We start from the raw sequence: 21,305 nt of genomic DNA on the forward strand, positions 1-21,305 counted from the left end.
TGACGTGTCCTTGAAGGACAAGTTCACTTTTTTTAAATACTCTTACTCATATTATTAAAGCATTGCTGCATTTTTCTGAGTCCTGTGTTAACCTTCAGCAGATGCACTTCATCACTTCATCCATAAATTGCCGAAAAGGATGTGTGGGTGTCAAAAGGGCAACTTCAACAGATCTCAAAATAAACTCCAAACCATATTTTCCCTGACTTTAAACTTGCATCATGTTTATTGTTGATGGCAGTGACTAGCACTTTTAGTGAAGAAAAATATGACATTGGCGGTGAAATCTACACATGCACAAACAGAAATAAAACAAAAGTTTTCCCGTCTTCACTCACTGGCTACAGCTGCAATCACATTTTTGTGATCTCAAAGTGAAAAGGTTTCAAGTAAAGGTTTTGGTGCCATTGGAAGCATTTGTGTTGACAATGGTTTTGTGTTCTTCCCGTTCTTTGTCTACACGCTCAGATCCACCTGACCTTGAGCAGAAACACCATCAGCCAAATCCGACCGTACGCCTTCGCCGACCTCCAAGATCTTCATGCACTCCACCTGGATGCCAACCGCCTTACCATTCTGGATGACTCCCACTTCCAGGGTCTGGTTAACCTTCGACACCTCATACTGGCCAACAACCAGCTGCACAGCATCTCAGAGGGAGCGTTTCAGGTATAAAACATCACTACAAATGCTAATAGTACATGGGTTTTTCAACCATCAATTTTAAAATCATCATTTTATAGCATTGTGCTATAAATAATTCGACCAGCAGATGTCAGTATGATGACAACACATGGAGCAGCCAAAAGAGAATACATTCATGTGACTGAAGTATCGAAGCTTTCACCAAATTACTTCTTTGACAATTCAAAGAAACAGTTGAATCTCATCAGGTCAGCGCTCTGTGACTTTTCTTTCTTTGACAAGCTTTCATTTTTATTAGCAATGAAAGTGTTGTCCAGTTATGTCCTATGACTTAGATTCAGGTGTGACTTATATGTTGAAATATCATGCATTTGCAATTACTCTTATTATTATTTTTATACAGGGCATTCCCAATAATCAAGGAACTAAACAAAATAAGCTACAACTTTCAGAAAATAAATGCGAACAAAAAGGAAATACAACAATGCACAAAAATCCCAAACTAAATATGTTATTAAAAAAATCAAATGGGCTCATTTTTATTATAGTGTTTCCAGGGATGTGGGTTTAGGGTCGATACCGGTATGAGACGTTCGGTATGGTTTTGATATATCACCACTCACAATGGTAAGCCGCTAGTCCCAGGTTTTTTGCAGCAGCTCCAATCTCTTTGAAACAGTTTGCACCATCACACTGTGTCTCACAGTGTGGTGACGATGCAACAGACAAGAGCAGCACAACCGTGGTGCTTTGGAAATATATTTATGATTTGTTTTTTCTTTCAAATTCTGTGCACACCCTCTGGCTGTGTTAAGGGCCCCCTTCACACATAGTACGAATAAGCGCAAATCAGGGAGAAGCACGGCGGAACAGCTCGTATGAGCGAACATCGAGTTGACGGATAGGCGTGGCCACACATTTCCTAAGTGCCAAGCAAGCGGTGTTAGATGTTTGTGTGTGTCACCTGGAATTTGGCCAACACCTGCCGCCAGAGGGATCAAATGGGCTCTCACAGGGCACATTCTGTCTTTCAGCTGCTGCTGTGTGCAAATAGCTGTAGCAACAGGTGTACAAGGCATTGGAGGCAGCTCCGATTTTTCACAATTGGCATGCAGTTCCTCATTCTTGCACTAGATGTCATAGATCATGGTATGTGTGAAGAGACGTGGAGCCAACAGCAGATAAATCCAAGGAACAGCAGCACACCTGTGGTGACACAAACAAACAAAAAAAATACTAAGGCCTTGGGCTTTTTTTTTTTTTTGTCTTCCAAAGGCATACAAAGTCTCTTTCTGAGGATGGCACGAGTTAAAGAAGCATGTATAAAACCTTCTTACCTTTGTGCTCACTGGCAGGGACTGAGCCAAAAGTACCCCCCCCCCAACAGATACACACATAGAATTAAGGAACTACGTTTCTCAATGATTTTTTTTTTTTTATGTACACTAGTACTACTAGTAGTATTAGTAGTAATAATGGTTTTAACAACTAAAATATTTAATCACTAAGTGGAATTGATAAGCCACACAAAAATGTTTTCTACATTAAGGTTTTCTGTATAAATAAACTGGGATGTGAAGGTATACATGCATTTAAATAAAATTTATATAACCAATACTGAGCACAAAAATTTTTGATATTATGATACGTATTGAGAATCGGCTGTCCAGTGATGTGTATCATATGGCATTAGTCCAGCAATGTGTGTCCATCTGGTATTTTCTTTTGTCCAAACTGCATCTAATAACATCTAATATACTGCACCTTTATTTGTTCTTTGTACTTATTTTTGGTCTTTAAAAGTTTTTTTTAAGTAACAGCACATGCTGTTGTGTGCACATGTGCGCACTGACTTCAGTTAATTCAAAATGCTGCAACTAGAGTACTGACGGGGACTAGAAGGAGAGAGCATATTTCACCCATATTGGCCTCTCTTCATTGGCTTCCTGTTAATTCTAGAATAGAATTTAAAATTCTTCTTCTTACTTATAAGGTTTTGAATAATCAGGTCACATCTTATCTTAGGGACCTCTTAGTACCATATCACCCCAATAGAACTTGTAGTTCCTAGGGTTTGTAAGAGTAGAATGGGAGGCAGAGCCTTCAGCTTTCAAATTCAAATCCAAATTTATTAATTTATATAGCGCCAATTCATGACAAAATCATCTCAAGGCGCTTCACAACATAAAAACAATTAAAAATTTAAAACACAATAAAAACAACCATAAGAAAAAAACAGCAGTAAAAAAGTACAAGATTAAAAACACATCATAACACTAATGATAAAACAGGGAAAACAAATGAGTCTTTAAATGTGATTTAAAGGTCTCCACAGTGTCCGACTGCCGAATGTGTGCCGGCAGATCGTTCCACAGAGCTGGGGCACGATAGGAGAAAGCTCTGTGACCGGCAGACTTCTTATTCACCCTGGGAACACACATAAGTCCTGCAACCTGAGAACGCAGGGCCCGAGCTGGTACATAGGGGCTTATCAAGTCAGCCAGATAGGGAGGCGCAAGATCCATGAACAATTTTATAAACTAAAATAAGTACTTTAAAATCCGATCTTGCAGAAACAGGAAGCCAGTGCAGGGATGCCAAAATTGGCGTAATGTGGTCAAACTTTCTGCTCCGTGTCAAAAGTCTGGCAGCAGCATTCTGAACCAATTGAAGACCCCTGATCCTGGACTGCGGTAAGTCAGAGAATAGAGCATTACAATAGTCCAATCTAGAAGAGACAAACGCATGAATCAAAGTCTCAGCATCAGCCATAGACAGAATAGGACGGATCCTCGCTATATTTCGCAAATGAAAAAAGGCAGTCCTTGTAATGTCTCTAATGTGGAGATCAAAGGACAATGCAGGATCAAAAATTACTCCAAGGTTCCTCACTTTATCCGTATGATGTATAACACATGGACCTAAGCTAAATGCTAGCTGATCAAATTGATGCCGATATCTCGCTGGACCAAAAACCATAACCTCAGTCTTATCAGAATTTAAAAGTAGGAAATTACTAGACATCCAACTTCTCACTGATGCAAGACAATCCTCCAAGGACTTTATGTGAGTAAGATTACCAGCAGTTATTGGCATATACAATTGAGTGTCATCAGCATAGCAATGAAAGGGAATCCCAAAACGCCGCAATATATTCCCGAGGGGTGCTACATAAAGATAAAAAAGCAAGGGGCCCAAAACGGATCCCTGAGGAACCCCAAACTTCATGTCTCTACGATCGGAGGAGGTTCCATTACACAATACACAGTAGGAACGACTAGACAAGTACGACGTCAACCATGCAAGAGCAGTTCCAGTAATCCCAAAGTGATTCTCCAGCCTATTGAGTAGAATATGGTAATCCACTGTGTCAAATGCAGCACTAAGATCCAGCAGCACCAGGACCGTAGTGATATCTGAGTCCATTGCTCGCAAAAGGTCATTCACTACTTTAGTAAGTGCTGTCTCTGTGGAGTGAAATCTTCTAAAAGCAGACTGCAGTGGCTCAAAAAGATTATTCTCAGTGAGATAGTCCATGAGCTGTCGCGAGACCACTTTTCCAGGATTTTAGAACAAAATGACACATTTGATATCGGTCTATAATTCTTCAATACACTAGGGTCGAGATTAGATTTTTTAAGTAATGGTTTGCTCACTGCAGACTTAAAACACCTAGGAACAGATCCAGAAGTCAATGAGAGATTTACAATTTCCAGCACAGTTGGTCCAAGAATGGGCCACAAGTCCTTAAACAGTTTCGTTGGTATAGGATCAATTAAACAGGTTGTGCTTTTAGTAGACGTCACGAGCTTCGTCAGTGCGCCTAACGAGATACCGTCAAAATCTGTAAATCTGGATACCACCTCAGTAGGCGCATCCACCTCCACAGCAGTATGCAGTGGTCGGGCCTTTCAGGCTCCTCTCCTCTGGAACCAGCTCCCAATTCGGATCAGGGAGACAGACACCCTCTCTACTTTTAAGATTAGGCTTAAAACGTTTTGTTAAAGCTTATAGTTAGGGCTGGATCAGGTGACCCTGAACCATCCCTTAGTTATGCTGCTATAGACTTAGACTGCTGGGGGGTTCCCATGATGCACTGTTTCTTTCTCTTTTTGCTCTGTATGCACCACTCTGCATTTAATCATTAGTGATCGATCTCTGCTCTCTTCCACAGCATGTCTTTTTCCTGATTCTCTCCCTCAGCCCCAACCAGTCCCAGCAGAAGACTGCCCCTCCCTGAACCTGGTTCTGCTGGAGGTTTCTTCCTGTTAAAAAGGAGTTTTTCCTTCCCACTGTTGCCAAGTGCTTGCTCACAGGGGGTCGTTTTGACCGTTGGGGTTTTTCCGTAATTATTGTATGGCCTTGCCTTACAATATAAAGCACCTTGGGGCAACTGTTTGTTGTGATTTGGTGCTATATAAATAAAGTTGATTTGATTTGATTTAGGCAGAACACCAGCTCACAAAAGAGTGATATTTCAGTCAATATTGGACGAACACAAAGTTAAAATTTGGGTGACTGCGTCAAAGTGGATGTGTGTTTAAAGCCATGGAAGATAATAATTCCAGTGGAGCAACTAAGAGCAGGAGCTGTTTGTTGTGATTTGGCGCTATATAAATAAAATTGATTTGATTTGATTTCCTACCTGTTGTTAAACATGCACCCAGAGAAATGCTGTGTTAAAAAGTTAGATCCACCTACAGAAATAAGGTAAAACATCTATTTTTTTGCTCTTCAATAGGCTTATTTTTTGAGAGGTGCCACGTATACGGAAAATATGGTAAATACTGTATATTAAAATAGAGTTTATGTCATAAGGTAGATCATAATAATGAGGACGGAGAAAAAGTTTTTATTGAATTGTTAAATTGCCTCATAAAGGCAATTTGTGCTTGTACAAATTCCATTTGTCAGTAGCTCAGGTCAGCCTGAATTTTAATAAACATCCTGAAATGTCTGCATTTTTCTTCTCTCGCTGTCTACAATCTGCTTTGGGAACATTTCCTTGTTCTACACGAAAATAAGCTAATTTAAACCAAGGCACTTAAGATCAGAGCTGCTAACAAACCTTACGATTCATCTCACAATCACTCAGAAGCAAGTAGGCATTTGCCAAAAATTCGCTATTTGAAAAAAAGTTCCTGCAAAGTTTTTCTGTTTTGTGCAACGAGCGGAGGGTCAAGTGCTTTGTAAAACTAAGCCCATATTTCTGGCACCAACTCTGAAGTCCAACAGTACTCAGGCAGCCCCTCCCCTTTTTCATAGCGCTGCTGGACACCTTTTTAATAACCCGGAGAAAAATAACCAGTTTTCCAAAGAACATTAAGTGACGTCGTCCTCTACCGGCGTGTCCCTCAGGACCGGCGTGCAGACCTTTGCACGACTTTCATGAAGAGAAAGCGTGTGGATTTAAACTCTGAACTCATTAATGCGCCGGACCTTCTGAACCTCATCCAGAACCTCGCTCTTCATCTCTCACACGTGCTGTATGGTGTTGTGCCATTCCCCTTCCACCTCCTTCACCTTCTCTCCTTCCTTTGTCCTTTGTTCTTTTAGTGCTGCCTTTTCATTTTTCTCCCCCACAATCTGTTTCCTCCCAAATTCATTGTCATTCCTTCCCTTCCTTGCCCACAGTGGGGAGCTGAGATTGGAATCCTGTCACATTATTCAGACTAAAGGCTGACACACCCTCACAGATCGGGCAGCGACAAAAGTGGTGAAGAAGTGGTTAAGTGTGATTGCTTCTAGTGCAGAAGGTGCTCAGTTCAAGATCTCCATGTAATGTGGAGTTGCATCAGGAAGAGCATCTAGATTAAATGTGGGTCAATTCAACATGCAGATCCAGGCTCGGACTGATAATCTGTGATTTAGACGTGCATGGGCCGGCCCTTCCATATTTATAGAGATTATGGAAATATACAGTGTTCTCGAACCGCGCGCTGCTGTCAACACGAGGAAAGTCCGTGATCGGTGAAGCTACAGCATTTAATCGGCGCGGCTGCAGAACCACTTCCTAAATTTGTGTCAAAATAAAAGTTCTGTAGTGTTTCATACACGGCGCAGTCTTATTCTAGGTTTCAGTTTTGTTTGTTTGATCACACAACGGAGACTTACATCGAGCACAATGATTGACATGACCAACAGCCAATGACAATTGGAGAAGCATACAGGGTGGCCAATCAGATTGCAAGAAGAGCAGGCGGCCGCTCCCGCCCCTGTGAATATACTGACTCCTCGGCGCCTGGACTTCTCTCCGCTATCCTACTGATTACAAGGTTGGAATAGTTTCTTTTATCCTAATTAACTGTGCTTTACTTTTGTTAATCTTTAAATGCAACAGCTACAGACTTCAGCTCTTTAATTTGCTGCTGTGTGAATCCTAGCAGTGGGTACACATTACCTCCCTCTCTCTCTCTCTCTCTCTCTCTCTCTCTCTCTCTCTCTCTCTCTCTCTCTCTCTCTCTCTCTCTCTCACACACACACTTTGTAGACAAAAACTTTTTTTCCGCTTGTGTGCTGCTTTGGCTTCTGTTTTGTCAGACCCGGCACCAGAAAAAAAAAAAATTAAGGGGGCGATGAGTTTATCATCACCCCCCCCCCCCCCAAAAAAAAAAAGTGCGGAGGAGACGTGCGCTCCTGGAAAGCTCGTGTATTTACGCTGCACCATTGTAAGAGACTAAGAGTGAAGAGTGATGACAGTATTTTTTTTAAATCATTATTTGAACGTATAGACGCTCGGTCAAGTGATCTCCTGCATACCACAGAGCCGGTGTTCTGTCGAAATGAGGTGCGCCAACTTTCGACACTCTGAGCTGTGACGTACCTTCGCATTGTCCAAGTCGGGCCAAAACAGGGAAGACTCGTGGCAGAAACCACTGATCTCTACAAAATGGATTAGACCAATCCGATTGGTGCAGAAACCACTGATCTGTACAAAACATTAACGTGTGACAGGACTGCTCATTTATAGAGCAGTTTTCTGAAGAAAAATCCTTGGAAATGTTTTTTTGTTGTTGTTACCTCAAAATTTCTGATTACTGTTAAAAAAAAGTTTAGAACACTTGTAATTAAAATAGGTAAATAAATCAATAAATGTTTCTTTAGAAACCTTTCATCTGCATTAAAATCACCTGTTATTTCAGATTAGATCATTTCTTGTTTAACATAAGGAACCTCAGACGTTTATTTTTAGACAAATAAAATAACATGGAAACTTGTATATTTTTTGAAGTCTGGTAGATTATTTATATCTTATTTCAACCAGAAAAACAAACACTAAATAAATACAAATGTTTATTATAAATGCAAAAGGAAATAATTTAACAATGACTGCAGTGTGATTGTAAAGTAGGATTTCTGTGACATAAACCTCATGATGTTTTATATATATATATATATATATATATATATATATATATATATATATATATATATATATATATACGAGGGCTGTCAATAAAGTATAGATCCTTTTTATTTTTTTCAAAAACTAGCCGAGCCGACGCTGCAATCCGTCCGCACGTCTTTCATTAAAAAAAATCTCCTTTAACAGTGGAATATCTGGATAAAATGCTGAAACCGACTTCTTCTGAAACTTCTCTGTTCTCTCACGACGTCCTGGATCAATAGAGCCTGAAATGTGGAGGTTTTCAGCTTGAAACAGGCTGACGACGGCGCCTGAGAGCGCTGCACGACGTCTCGCACCGTGGGAAGTCCTTAAAGCGACAGTATCACCTCAAAATCTCTCATCAGCTGTTAATTTTCACCTAAAACCAGCTTAATTTTCGAACCATGTCCACTTCGATGTGTCTCACAGGTTTAGAAAAAATTTTGATCAAACAAAGCGCCAGTCTCTCAGCAACTTCTCAGACAAAGGAATTCCGACGAGGGGCTGGACGACTCCTCCCACAAGGAGTGCTCACAGGCGAATGACATCACCGACAGGCGTGGAAAAACTCACGCATGCGCACGAGGGTTCAAGCATGTCTGACGTAAAAACATATGAATGAAATCCATATAGTTTTTGAAAAAATTAAAAAGGACCTATACTTTATTGACAGACCTCGTATATATATATATATATATATATATATATATATATATATATATATATATATATATATATATATATATATATATAGTCATTTAAACTTGTCATTTTGTCAAAATATGTAATTGCCTTTAATGTTATCAGGACGCCCCCTCGTGGCGCCGGGAACGCGTTTTGTACTATGATCAAGGTGAAATGACAGTGAAAGTGTGTGTTTAGGTGTGTGTTCATGGTGTTTAGGTGTATAGTATTTATTCATTGGGGGTTCAGTATGGACGGGTGGGTGTGCGTGTTTGGGGGTGGATTCGTCGGGCCAATAGTGGGCTGGTCCAGAGGAAAAATGCCAGGGCCGAAATTTGTTCCCAGTCCGACCCTGTGCAGATCCACCTTGTAACTACTGTCAGGATTCTGAGTAAAAATGAGAATAGAACTCAAACTGACTTCTGTTTCTTTTTCCTGGATTTCCAGGTGTGCTGGACGACCTGTTAGTCATTTAGACGTATCTGAGATCCCATTTCTTAAATAAAGTAGTCAGAAAGTCACCGTCTTCTTACCCGAAATCGTGACAAAGAGTTCATGTGAAAGTGGGAATGGACCCTCATGCACTGAGGGGAAAATATCCCTTCAACACTTGACGCTGGTTCCAAAAACAAGCACATTCCTACAGAATCCCATGTTAAAATGTCCAACTTTAATAATAATTATGTTTACAGCTTGATACAAAAACAGTTTAGGTACATATACATAAAAGTCTTCAGTTTAAAATATTTTTAATCCATAAATGTCTGAATAATTACAGGCATCAATATTTTGTACTGGCAGGTAATGTGTGAGCTGAGACAGAGCTCTGCTACTAAACATGTCTAGTTATGATGAGTTATGACTGCTAGTTGTTGTGGATAACATTTTTTTTCTCAGCATTTTATTACAAATACCTGTGATAATATGGGTTGTTGTGTTAGGATAATTGTCAGAGGGGATCAAATAAGAACTCTGTCCTCTGTCATTTCATTCATATTGGATTAAATGTATGTAATTTGGAAGGACCTTTGAACATGTTTCTCAGTATTTTCCACAATAATTGCTCCCTTATAACCCTAATGATTATATCTATCTATATATATATATATATATATATATATATATATATATATATATATATATATATATATATATATATATATATATATAGTGAGGAAAATAAGTATTTGAACACCCTGCAATTTTGCAAGTTCTCCCACTTATGGCCCAGTCACACAGCACACGACGATTCCTGAACGAAGGGAAAAAGTAAAAAAAGTCACAATTTGTTGAGAAAAGGTGGAAGAAAGAGCTTTATCACCGAATAGCCTGTGAAGCAAGAGCGCAAAAGGGACGAACGAGGAAATTAACAAAACCGAAGCTAATGATCTCGACACCTTAAATGAAATGCCTCTGGAGCCACAGCTGGAGCAGTGTGTGTCTGTATCTCTGAGTTCCAGGACTCGGAGCTCATAGCGCCTGAGTCCTGGAGAAACTGCAAACAGAATCTGTGGAGATCTGTGTGCACGTCGGTGGACCACCTGCTCTGGTTCCTCGTCCAGAACAAAAGAGGGATCATCTCCATCATCATCAGAACCTCACTGTCTGCTGCGCGCTCACTCCAATTAAAAAAAAAAAAAAACTCTGGTGTGCTGTGGTCACTGCTGTATCACTGTATTACATTACTAAGCCATATATATGGATTTATAACAGAAAACTGTCAAAACAGGGAATAAATATAAGTGTAAAGATGATTGATTATATATGAGCAGTAAAGTGATCAGTGCGTGTGAATGCGCATTGACTCGTGTGGTTATTTCCACCAGCTGCAGCTGATCCACAACGTGAATTCTGTCTTCCTTTGCAACATGTACATAAGGGCTGGATCGTCATTCTTACACTTATATTGTTATATTTAATAAAAAATAATAAGCGCACGCAGGAGCTGCTGTTCTCGCTACCGCTGTGTTCAGGTACCATCGGAAAATACACAACTTTTTTGTTGTTTCAAATTCAGAAGTTGCTTGTGGCAAAATAATTAATTGTATCCACACAAAAGATTAATTCTTCTGTATATAAGGTGCCCGAGCCCATTGAACCTGACTCCCTACCCAGATAAAAAAAATCCAAGCAAATAGGCTGAGTTTGCCTTGTAATTTCCAACGGTACATGAACGCAGCAGCAGAAGCAGCGCTCACAAACCGGCTTCTGCATGGTGTGAAAACAATCAGCTGCTCCAATGAAGTCAAATTAAACAATAACGTGACAAAAACTAAACAAACTATTAAAAAACATCAAGAACGACAGCAAAACGAAACACGGAGGAATTGGGGTTTTCGTTGCCCTTCGTTCAAATCCTGACGAAGCTCCAGCTGCAGGAATGAAGCTTCACGAAGGTTAAACAATGCCAACGAAAGTCAACGAAAGTCCAGATTTCTTGTTTCGTCAGGGCTTCATTGTCCTTCGTTAAGTGCCGTGTGACTGGGCCATAAGAAATTACGGAGGGGTCTGAAATTTTCATCTTAGGTGTATGTCCACTGTGAGAGACAGAATCTAAAAGTAAGTCACTTCGGCTGCTCCTTTGTTTGCACTCAGGGTCGCCACAGCAAATCCAAGGTGGATCTGCACGTTGAATTGGCACAGGTTTTATGCGGGATGCCCTTCCTGACGCAACTCCACATTACATGGAGAAATGTGGCAGGGGTGGGATTTGAACCCAGAACCTTCTGCACTGAAACCAAGCGCATTAACCACTTGGCCACCACCCCTGCTGTGAGAGACATAATCTAACAAAACTAAAATAAAAATCCGGAAATCACAATGCATTATTTTTTTAATAATTTATTTGTATGTTACTGCTGCAAATAAGTATTTGAACACGTACCAACCAGCAAGAATTCTGGCTCACACAGACCTGTTAATTTTTCTTTAAGAAGCCCTCTTATTCTGCACTCTTTACCTGTATTAAATTGCACCTGTTTGAACTTGTTACCTGTATAAAAGACACCTGCTCACACACTCAATCAATCACACTCCAACCTGTCCACCATAGCCAAGACCAAAGAGCTGTCTAAGGACACCAGGGACAAAACTGTAGACCTGCAGAAGGCTGGGATGGACTACAGGACAACAGGCAAGCAGCTTGGTAGAAGACAACAACTGTTATGATTATTTTTAGAAAGTGGAAAAAAAACAGAAGATGACTGTCAGTCTCCCTCAGTCTGGGATTTCATGCAAGATCTCACTTTGTGGAGTAAGGATGATTCTGAGAAAGCTCAGAACTACACAGGAGGACCTGGTCAATGACCTGAAGAGAGCTGGGACCACAGTCACAAAGATTACATTAGTAACACATGATGCTGTCATCACTCCAAACCTGAAAGAACTGTATGGAGGAATGGGCCAAAATCCCTGCTGCAGTGTGTGCAAACCTGGTGAAAAACAACAGGAAACGTTTGACCTCTGTAACTGCAAACAAAGGCTACTGTACCAAATATTTACATTGATTTTCACAGGTGTTGAAATACTTATTTGCAGCAGTAACATACAAATAAATTATTAAAAAATCATACATTGTGATTTCCTGATTTTTTTTTTTTTTTTTTAGATTATGTCTCTCACAGTGGACATGCACCTAATATGAAAATTTCAGACCCCTCCATGATTTCTAAGTGGGAGAACTTGCAAAATCGCAGGGCATTCAAATACTTAATTTCCTCACTGTATACACATACACACACACACACACACACACACACACACACACATATATATATATATATATATATATATATATATATATATATATATATATATATATATATATATATATATATATATATATATATATATATATATAATTTTCAAGGACCTTTGGAATCTGTTGAATCTTGAGGCTTTCTTTGGAAAATGTTGAGAAACATGTTCAAACTCATTGCATTGCTTAATTTCAAATATTTATTTTCTTCATTAATTTAAGAAATTTAAAATGTGTTATTTTTTTTATTTGGGGGAATTTTGCTAGATAAGAGTGGATTTATCCACTGGGATTACACTAGATTTTCATATCATCCCAACATTTCTAATCAGGGTTGGAATACTATTGACTTTTCTTTTTAATATTTCAGGTTAATTAAATAAAGGTGCTGCCACTTTAAAATGATGCTGTCGCCTAATAATACAACCTCACGTGTACCATAATGGAAAATCAACAGAGGAGACTGAGTTTCTTCTTGATTTCCTTCTGTCCTGCACCGTTTTGAAGGTATTGATAATTTGACGTGTTCGTCAGTCTCACTGTCGGACCACACGTCCTCCCCGACCCCCTCTTGCACTTTACGACCACCCACCCTGAATGTGATCATCGCTTGTTTGCAGCTCTTTGAGAGATTGATCGCGGCTGCTGTTTGTCTTGAGGACTGTCTGGAATATCACGCCAATTAGGAGCTATTTTCTGCTTCGAGACACCGCAGAGCTTTGTGAAAATCTCTCTTTTAAAAGGTTCTTTTTGTCACTTGGACAGTAGGTTGGCTTTGTTGAGAATGCACAAAAGCATTCTGATTAATGAGAATTGAGCCAATGTGACATTCAGCCTGCTGATTACATGAGGGGTAATTACAAGAACAGAACTCACTTTGGCCAAACGGCATGCCCTCTACGCCCGCGCTCACTGCGACTAATTTTCCTTAGCGGGATTGTGCTGACTCGTGCCTTTTGAGCTGCACAATGATTACATGAGAATTCTATGGATGCAATTAGAGGAAACATCAGTATGTAACAGTGACCAACGTACTTAAACCCTTTTCTCCCTGATTCATTCCCTTCAACTCCCTTTTCAACCTTTGTCTGCCCATCTTCAAACTGTGCATATTTGATCCTTTCCTGCTTATAGACATTTGTTTCCTTCCTTTCCTTTTTCCTCCATCATTTTTCCATCCTTCTTAACCTTGTTCACTTTCCTTTGCTCCTTGCCATCCTTGCCTCCTTGTAGCTACCTGCTTCCACAGCTCAAATATACTCCACTCTTTCTTTTACTTACATCCTCCTTTGCATTTCTGCTTCCACCCATTTTTCCATATTAAAAAAAGGAAGAAAAAAGACATTTAGGTTTATTTCCTTGTTTTTCATCTTTTTGCTGTAAACTTGAAAGACTAATTTTTGTGTTTCTGCAGGATTTCCTGGAGACTCTAGAGGACTTGGATCTAAGTTACAACAATCTGGTGGACATTCCCTGGGAGACCATTGCACTGCTGGTCAGCGTCAACACCCTTAGCCTCGACCACAACCTCATCGAGAGCGTCCCCGAGGGAATCTTCTCCAACCTGCACAAGCTGGCCAGGTGAGGATCACACAGCGATGTTGTGTCGAGGCAGCAGCCGCAATTCTCAAGAGAAGGAACTGCTTACTGTCAGTTTATACTGATTCAGTCTATATTTGTGAAATTATCTGGAATTTGGGCTTCTGACTGAAATAATCAATGAGTGATCAAAATCCATGATAATTTCTCTTTCAACTGAAAATCATTTCATAGATTAATCATTTTGGCACAAATTTCATGAAGCTGTATGTGGAAAAACTAGAAGAGCACAGTCAATTTTTTTGTGATGTCATTGTATTAAATGACATGGTTAGAAACTCCACTGCCATTTCTCCTAAACATTTCCATACTGTACCTCCACTGGAATGCCATCTGGACCAACTGCCTTTCCACTCTTTTTCCTCTTCATAGCTGTCCTCACTTCTTCCCTACTTATTTACACTTCTTGATTTACTCATTCCTCATCATCCATTCATCCTTTCTCTCACATTTGCTTTATTCACCAACATACCCATTGACGTCCGCTCCAATCATTACTGTTTCATGCTTTTGTACACTCTCTCCCACCTCATCCAATTTACACCAGACACCTTCATTATCCTGCATCTCACAACCTGACCGTGGTAGTTCATGATTGCCCATAAAACTCAGGTTATGACTGGTCACTTTCCTATAGTTGACTGTGGTCTGTTTCAGCCAAACTATGGTCTGAATGTGGTAGCGTGTGGTTGGCCATAAAACTCTGATTATAGTGACCACTTTTCAATAGTTGATCATGCTTTATTTCAGGTAAATCATGATAGTTCATGGATGGCTATAAAACTCCAGTTATAATTGGCCACTTTACCAGAATTGACTGTGTCTATTTCAGGCAAACTGTGGTCAGCTTTTCTCTTGGGCAATACTCAACCCCTTGTACATTTGTGTATGTTGTCTGAAGTTCTGTTGTCCTGAGTGTGTCCAACTTGTCAAAAATAACAGTAAGACATTTTAATTTGCATCACAATGAGGAAAAGTCATTGATCTTGCAGAAGGAACGCAGCTCTGCAGCACCACTCTTGTATTTATTAAAATTGAGCCGTAATGGGTTCTTTCTGCCCTGGAGACAAAAGCTGTATGGTCCAGCTCTGGACTGATTTGGGTGCACAGACATGCATTCACACACGTGCATTGACAAATTAATTCACCACGAGGCTGCTGCCCCTGAAGTAATTGAAATTTGAAGTGCAGCACACTCGCTTGCTCTCAGCAGTTATTAACTACTTGCTAACTCATTGCTGCTGTTGAATGTTTATTAGGGGACTTTTTTCGGTTGGCGGTGGGGGGGGGGGGGGGGGGGTGAGCTTTCTTCTCATTGGTGCTGGCAGCAATTTATGGCTGAATCCTCAACATCATTATCAGTCATCATGTCCAATGTTTTGGTGAGAAAATTGCTGCTTAATTCCCTACAATGATGCAGGACACAAGGATCCACGCTTGTTATGGTCTCACTGTCAGATCTCATTAGCCTGTGGATTTTGAAGCGCTGCAGGAGTTATGTTGTGATGAGGAGTGATTTAATATTTTTGGGCATGCCCCATTTCCATCAGTCTCCTTCTTATATTATGACTTTAATTAGATATATTGTCTACGTGTCAGTCATCTGAATGGGCAATGTTCATCAAAAGTATTCTGCTAGATTTACATATGGTGGAGGAACAGTACTGTGTGTTCATCCCTCATTATATCACTTACAGATAAGTTTAGGTAAAAGGCTGAGGATGGTTTCAAGTGTTTCATTTACATTCTGTTTTGCTGCTAGCTGGTATTATGAAGTCTAAAAAGCCATCACTGTCAGTAAAGCTTGTCATTATTATGCTGAAAAACCAAAAAGGAAAAGGCAGACAGAAGAAAAAAAAAAAAGTTTGATTTTTTTTTTTTTTTTTTTGGTTTGGTTTTTCTTCTGTCAGCTGCTTCTATTTGGTTTGAGTCCCAACAGCAAGATCATCCATCTCCATCTCTCATGATGCGATGTGCAGCTACGAATCTTATGATCCATGGACTGATTTGCCACAGGTTTTATGCCGGATGCCCATCTAGACACAGCTCCAGACCAACAACAATTTAATGCACATGTTTTCATGGTGGGAGGAAACCAAATTAGTGTGGTGTTTGTATGTCCTTCCTGTTCCTAACTGTGTTTATCGCTCTGGTTAGTGATGTTCAGAGACCAAGATCAATCTGAGAGCAATGGACCTTCAGACTTAGACCACCTGATGTCAAACAAATATTGTTTTAGAGAAGACCAGGCCATCCAAAACCAATGAAGTTGTCAGTTTAGACAGTTCAGACCAAACCGATAAATATTTCCCATACATTAAAACCACCAAAAACCAACTCAAAATTAAATTGAAGCTCATGGATCAAGATTCCAGAAAACACATTTTGGACACTTCTTGGAATATTATTATTATTAGTTAATTTTATGTACACACTTATTCCAATTTGTCACTGGGCGGGAGGGTACAACCTGGACAGGCTGCCAGTCTATGACAGACCCAACACATATAGACAGAAACACAATCATACTTATCAACAATGTAGAGTCACCAGTTCACCAAACCTGCATATCTTTGGAAGAGGGAAGAAGTCAGAGCACCAGGAGGGAACCTGCAAAGACACGGGGAGAACATGCAAACTCCAGACAGAAAGGATCAGGTGGGAAGCAAACCTGAGACCTTCCACCTGTGAGGCAGCAATGCCAACCACAAAGCCACTGTGTTGTCCATAATTATTAATATGTATATGTTACGGACATGAATGAGCAAAGCTCTTCAGCATCTCACCATGTCATTTAAGTCTTTCAGACTTTTTTTGAGTAAATGCTTCAGGGCAGCATTAGCATGACTAAAATCCTTCAGCTTCTGAGGAGCTTCAGGCCCAGACCTGTGATACAGCGGGTAGGATCATCAGGACTACATTTGTGCTATTGTGTGAGCCACAGGCATGCTCATGTCAGTGCACCTTAACCATGTCATTTAGGTCCTTCATGCTTTATTTTCAGTAAATGCGTCTGAGGAGCATTAGCGTGACTAAAAACCTTCAGTTTCTGGGGAGCTTCACACACCAGACCCCCCCACAATTGCAGCCATCTTATCCCCCCACTGCTTTAAGCTTTTTTTTTTTTTTTTAATGTAGATATAAATTAATATGCAGACTTTTCTGCCAGTTGACAGTAGGGCTGCACAATATGGCCAAATTATCATATCTCAATATTTTCATATCAATATGATATATGATTTGACACAAAGTGCAGCAACAGTGAAAATTAAACATGAAACAGTAATAATGCCACACTCATTTTGCACTCATCATAAGGTTAGGATTCTGTGCCCTCCAAAAGTATTGGAACACTTGGTATTTCACACATTTTAATTTATGCCATTTTAAATACTAGAAATACAAAAAAAAAATAATTAAAATTTCTAAAATGATCTTCCTCAAACTCAAACTGAAAGCAAATATCTAAAACTTAATAAAACCTGTAAATAATAGTTAGTTTTATTGCCAGTCCTCTTCAGACAAGTCAGGGGATGGAAACATGAACATTTCGAAGTCACTGAATATGTACCTTCGGCTGCTCCCTTGTTTGCACTCAGGGTCACCACAGCAAATCCGAGGTGGATCTGTATGTTGAATTTGCACAGGTTTTATGCTGGATGCCCTTCCTGATGCAACTCCACATTACATGGAGAAATGTGGTAGGGGTGGGATTTGAACCCGGAACCTTCTGCACTGAAACCAAGCACATTAACCACTTGGCCGCCACCACCCCAAGTCACTGAATATGTCTTGGACTTTATTTACATTAATTATGGAGAAATACAAAAGTTTCTTTCATCAAAACATCAAATGTAGGCTTTCATCTCAAATGTACTATCTGGCAAACTGTAGCTGAACTTTCAGGTCTTCTTTTGAAGAAAATGCTCCTCTACACCACTTCACCAGGAAGTTGGAATTTATATTTTAATTAATTTATATCAAGTTGTAGAGATGTGCTTTCAGTTTGAGTTTGAGGAAGACAACTTTAGATTTATTTATCTAAAGTTGTGTCACTGATGTGTCACTCAGAAAGCAAAATTAAGAGGTTATTTAAAATAAGTCCTTCAGAGAGCAAAATTAAGAGGTTACACAGAACAGAGGAGGAGTAAATTACCTGTTTCTTTCAGCCTGAGCTTCTTCACATTATATCTCATGATTCAACAGCTGCCTGCTCATTTAAAATCACTGAAACACGTGTATATATAAGACAACCCGAATTAAAGAAGAAATGCCGCTTTTAACAAATTGGACCTCATTTCTGGTATAAAATATGGTCGTTTACTCACCAATATAAAGTTGATGTCATTTGGAGTCTGACTAACATTTTAAACTGAAAACATCGTCTGAACCACAAACATTTTTGTGGTTGTACACAGTGCCAACTACTGTACAGGAAAGACCTAGCAGTCAATATGGGTTACCGATTTCAAAATGCAGCTCTTTTCAACCAGACGTGTGGTGTTGTGACATATCAATCATCTGTGTCCAGTCAGATTTCAGAGGAGTCCAGTGCAACACTGGTCTCCGCTGTAGCTCCACACTTCAGGAAGTGTTCAACATTTGACATTTCCTGTTTCACTGTGGACTCAAAATTTGGCACTTCCTGTTTCAGTCACGAGATCTCGTCTGTCAAACCTGGAAGTGTTGATCCAGGAAGTATTTGATATTTCCTGTTTCATGGTGGACTCAAAATTTGGCATTTCCTGCTTAGGACTCCCTGTACCATGAGCGAACTTCGTGCCACTGTGTGTCGCTTCGCTCGTATTATTGTGCTAGTTCATATTGACATCATTCTATATTTTTTTATTGTTGTACTATATATATAGAGAGAGAGAGAGTGCACACACCAGGGGTTCTGGAACACTTGGTATTTCACACATTTTAAATTGTTTATGGAATTTCAAATAAAAAACAATCTAAAATGATCTTCCTTAAATTCAAACTGAAAGCAAATCTCTATAACTTAATATAAATTAATTAAAATATGCAACCTATCATATTGGCTCAGTGATGGAAGGCTTTGGTATAATACCTGTAAAATAATACTGTTTGTATTTCATTATAATGTATGTAAATAAATTCCAAGACATATTGGACCTCATTTATCAACATTGCGTAAAAACAGGCGCAGATCTGAGCGCATAATTGGTGTTACGACAAGACACACGTGTGATTTATGAAACATTCGACCAATCCCAGCGTACGAATGATCGGCTCTTGATAAATGCAGCGGCTGAATTTAATCGTCATTAGCATGTTACGCCCTTAAATATTCATGGTTCGGAAGCCTCGCCCACTGAGCTCAACACGGAGAGAAGAAGCACTGGGAAGAAGAAAAACTTTTCGGAGATGGAAATCGGCATCCTGACATCAGAGGTGGAGAAAAACAAACTTGTACTTTTTGGCAGTCTGAAAAGTGGAGTCAAAGGTGCTCATAAAAATGTTGTGTGGAAGAGTGTAACGGAGGCGGTCAACAGCGTTGCCGCAGAGGAATGGACTCTGGCTGAGGTATGAATAATTCTTTGACTTAACCTATGCCTAATGATCTTGAATCAATCTGTTATGCACCCACAGTTAAAAGCTTATGCCTGCTAATTGATTAAGAATTCTTTGCATTTAGGTCAAGAAAAAGTGGTCCGATTTAAAGCTGGCCACCAAAAAACGTGTTGCGGCACTTAAGCGCAGCATTAGGCAGACTGGGGGAGGCCAACGAGACCCCCAGCCTGACCCTGACAGAGACGGAGGAAAAAATAGCTGCGTGGGCTTTTTTAAATTAATTTTGTTTAATCCATTTTAAGAATCTGTTTTGATCTGTTCTGAATATGTGGCTGCTTATGCTTGATGACAGCTGAGGTTTGTTTCATAATTATTTTCAGACTCAGACAGATTTTGTAGTGCTGCGCCGCAGATCCACAGACTCAGATTTGCGTACACGAGCTCAGACCAGACGTGAGCTCTGTCGTGAGATTTGTCTTAGCCTCCGCTCACGTCCATATTGATAAATACCGAAGTCTGCGTAAAAATGGTGGAACGCACATTTTCTGCCATACGTTCATTTGATAAATGAGGCCCATTCACTCACTCATCTTCAACCACTTACTCCTATTAAGGGTTGCGGGGGCCCAGAGCCTATCCCAGCAGTAAGACATATTCAGTGACTTAAAAATGTTCATGTATCCATCCCCTGACTTGTCTGAAGACCGCTGACAATATATATATATATATATATATATATATATATATATATATATATATATATATATATATATATATATATACCAATATTCTTGTGACTGGTCCCAAAGTTAATTAAGAAATTCATGCAACCCTCTTTCAAAGCATATTCCAGTTCAATTTTGTCATTTTTGTACAGTGATGGCTATCTGTTCTGTTCATCTTTACATTTTTTTAAACTGTGAAAAGATTTGGTTTAAACTTAAAAAAAAAACAAAAAACAAGTCTATCTGTTTTTGTGGCATCACAATAAAAACTTGGCTGAGATTTCATTAGTGCACTGGTATTTATTTATTTTCTTTGCTGTTTTTTATGCAGAACTGCAGATGTTGGAATTTTAAAACAGGAGGTTTGGCAAAATCCACAGCTCATGAACAATCAGCCATAAAAAACTGATCCTCCTCCCACTCTCTCTCTTTGTGTCCATCACCAGACTTGACATGACATCCAATAAGCTGAAGAAGATCCCTCCAGACCCACTGTTCCTGCGGATCCCGGTCTACGCTAAGATGAAGGGGTCTCCTCTGACAGCCTTGGTGTTGAGTTTTGGTGGGAATCCTCTGCACTGTAACTGTGAGCTGGTGTGGCTACGCAGACTGACCAGAGAGGACGACCTGGAGACCTGCGCTTCACCAAGAGACCTCACTGGAAAATACTTCTGGACTATCAGAGAGGTCTGTGGAAGTCAGTTGAACACAGGGATCTGACAGGGTCCTGGAGTCAGGGTAAAAGTACTGGCAGGAGTTGGCATTGTAGAGTAATTTTGGATCTGTGCAGTACCACTGAGTTGACAGTGTTTTTGTTGTGAGACCATATGTACTCACTGCAGAGTTGATTTTACTGCCTGCACCTCCAGTCAACTGACTCGGAAAGTGTGTAATTATTCATAATGTTATGGCTTAAAATAGCTTAGACTGATTAATTATATGAATATACCCCCCCATACACACACACACA

General features: G+C 39.8%; 1 protein-coding gene across 1 annotated transcript in view; it reads left to right on the top strand.

Annotated features, from left to right (window-relative positions):
- si:cabz01090165.1 (uncharacterized protein LOC100333421 homolog) overlaps positions 1-21,305 on the top strand; it is a 950,945-nt gene that overhangs the window by 793,951 nt on the left and 135,689 nt on the right. The window contains exons 6-7 of the mRNA XM_034169060.1: positions 13,888-14,054; positions 20,782-21,022. Coding sequence (XP_034024951.1) covers positions 13,888-14,054; positions 20,782-21,022 — 408 coding nt within the window. The remainder of the gene's footprint in view (positions 1-13,887; positions 14,055-20,781; positions 21,023-21,305) is intronic.

This window comes from Thalassophryne amazonica, chromosome 4 (assembly GCF_902500255.1).
Source record: "Thalassophryne amazonica chromosome 4, fThaAma1.1, whole genome shotgun sequence".
Taxonomy (NCBI): Eukaryota; Metazoa; Chordata; class Actinopteri; order Batrachoidiformes; family Batrachoididae; genus Thalassophryne; species Thalassophryne amazonica.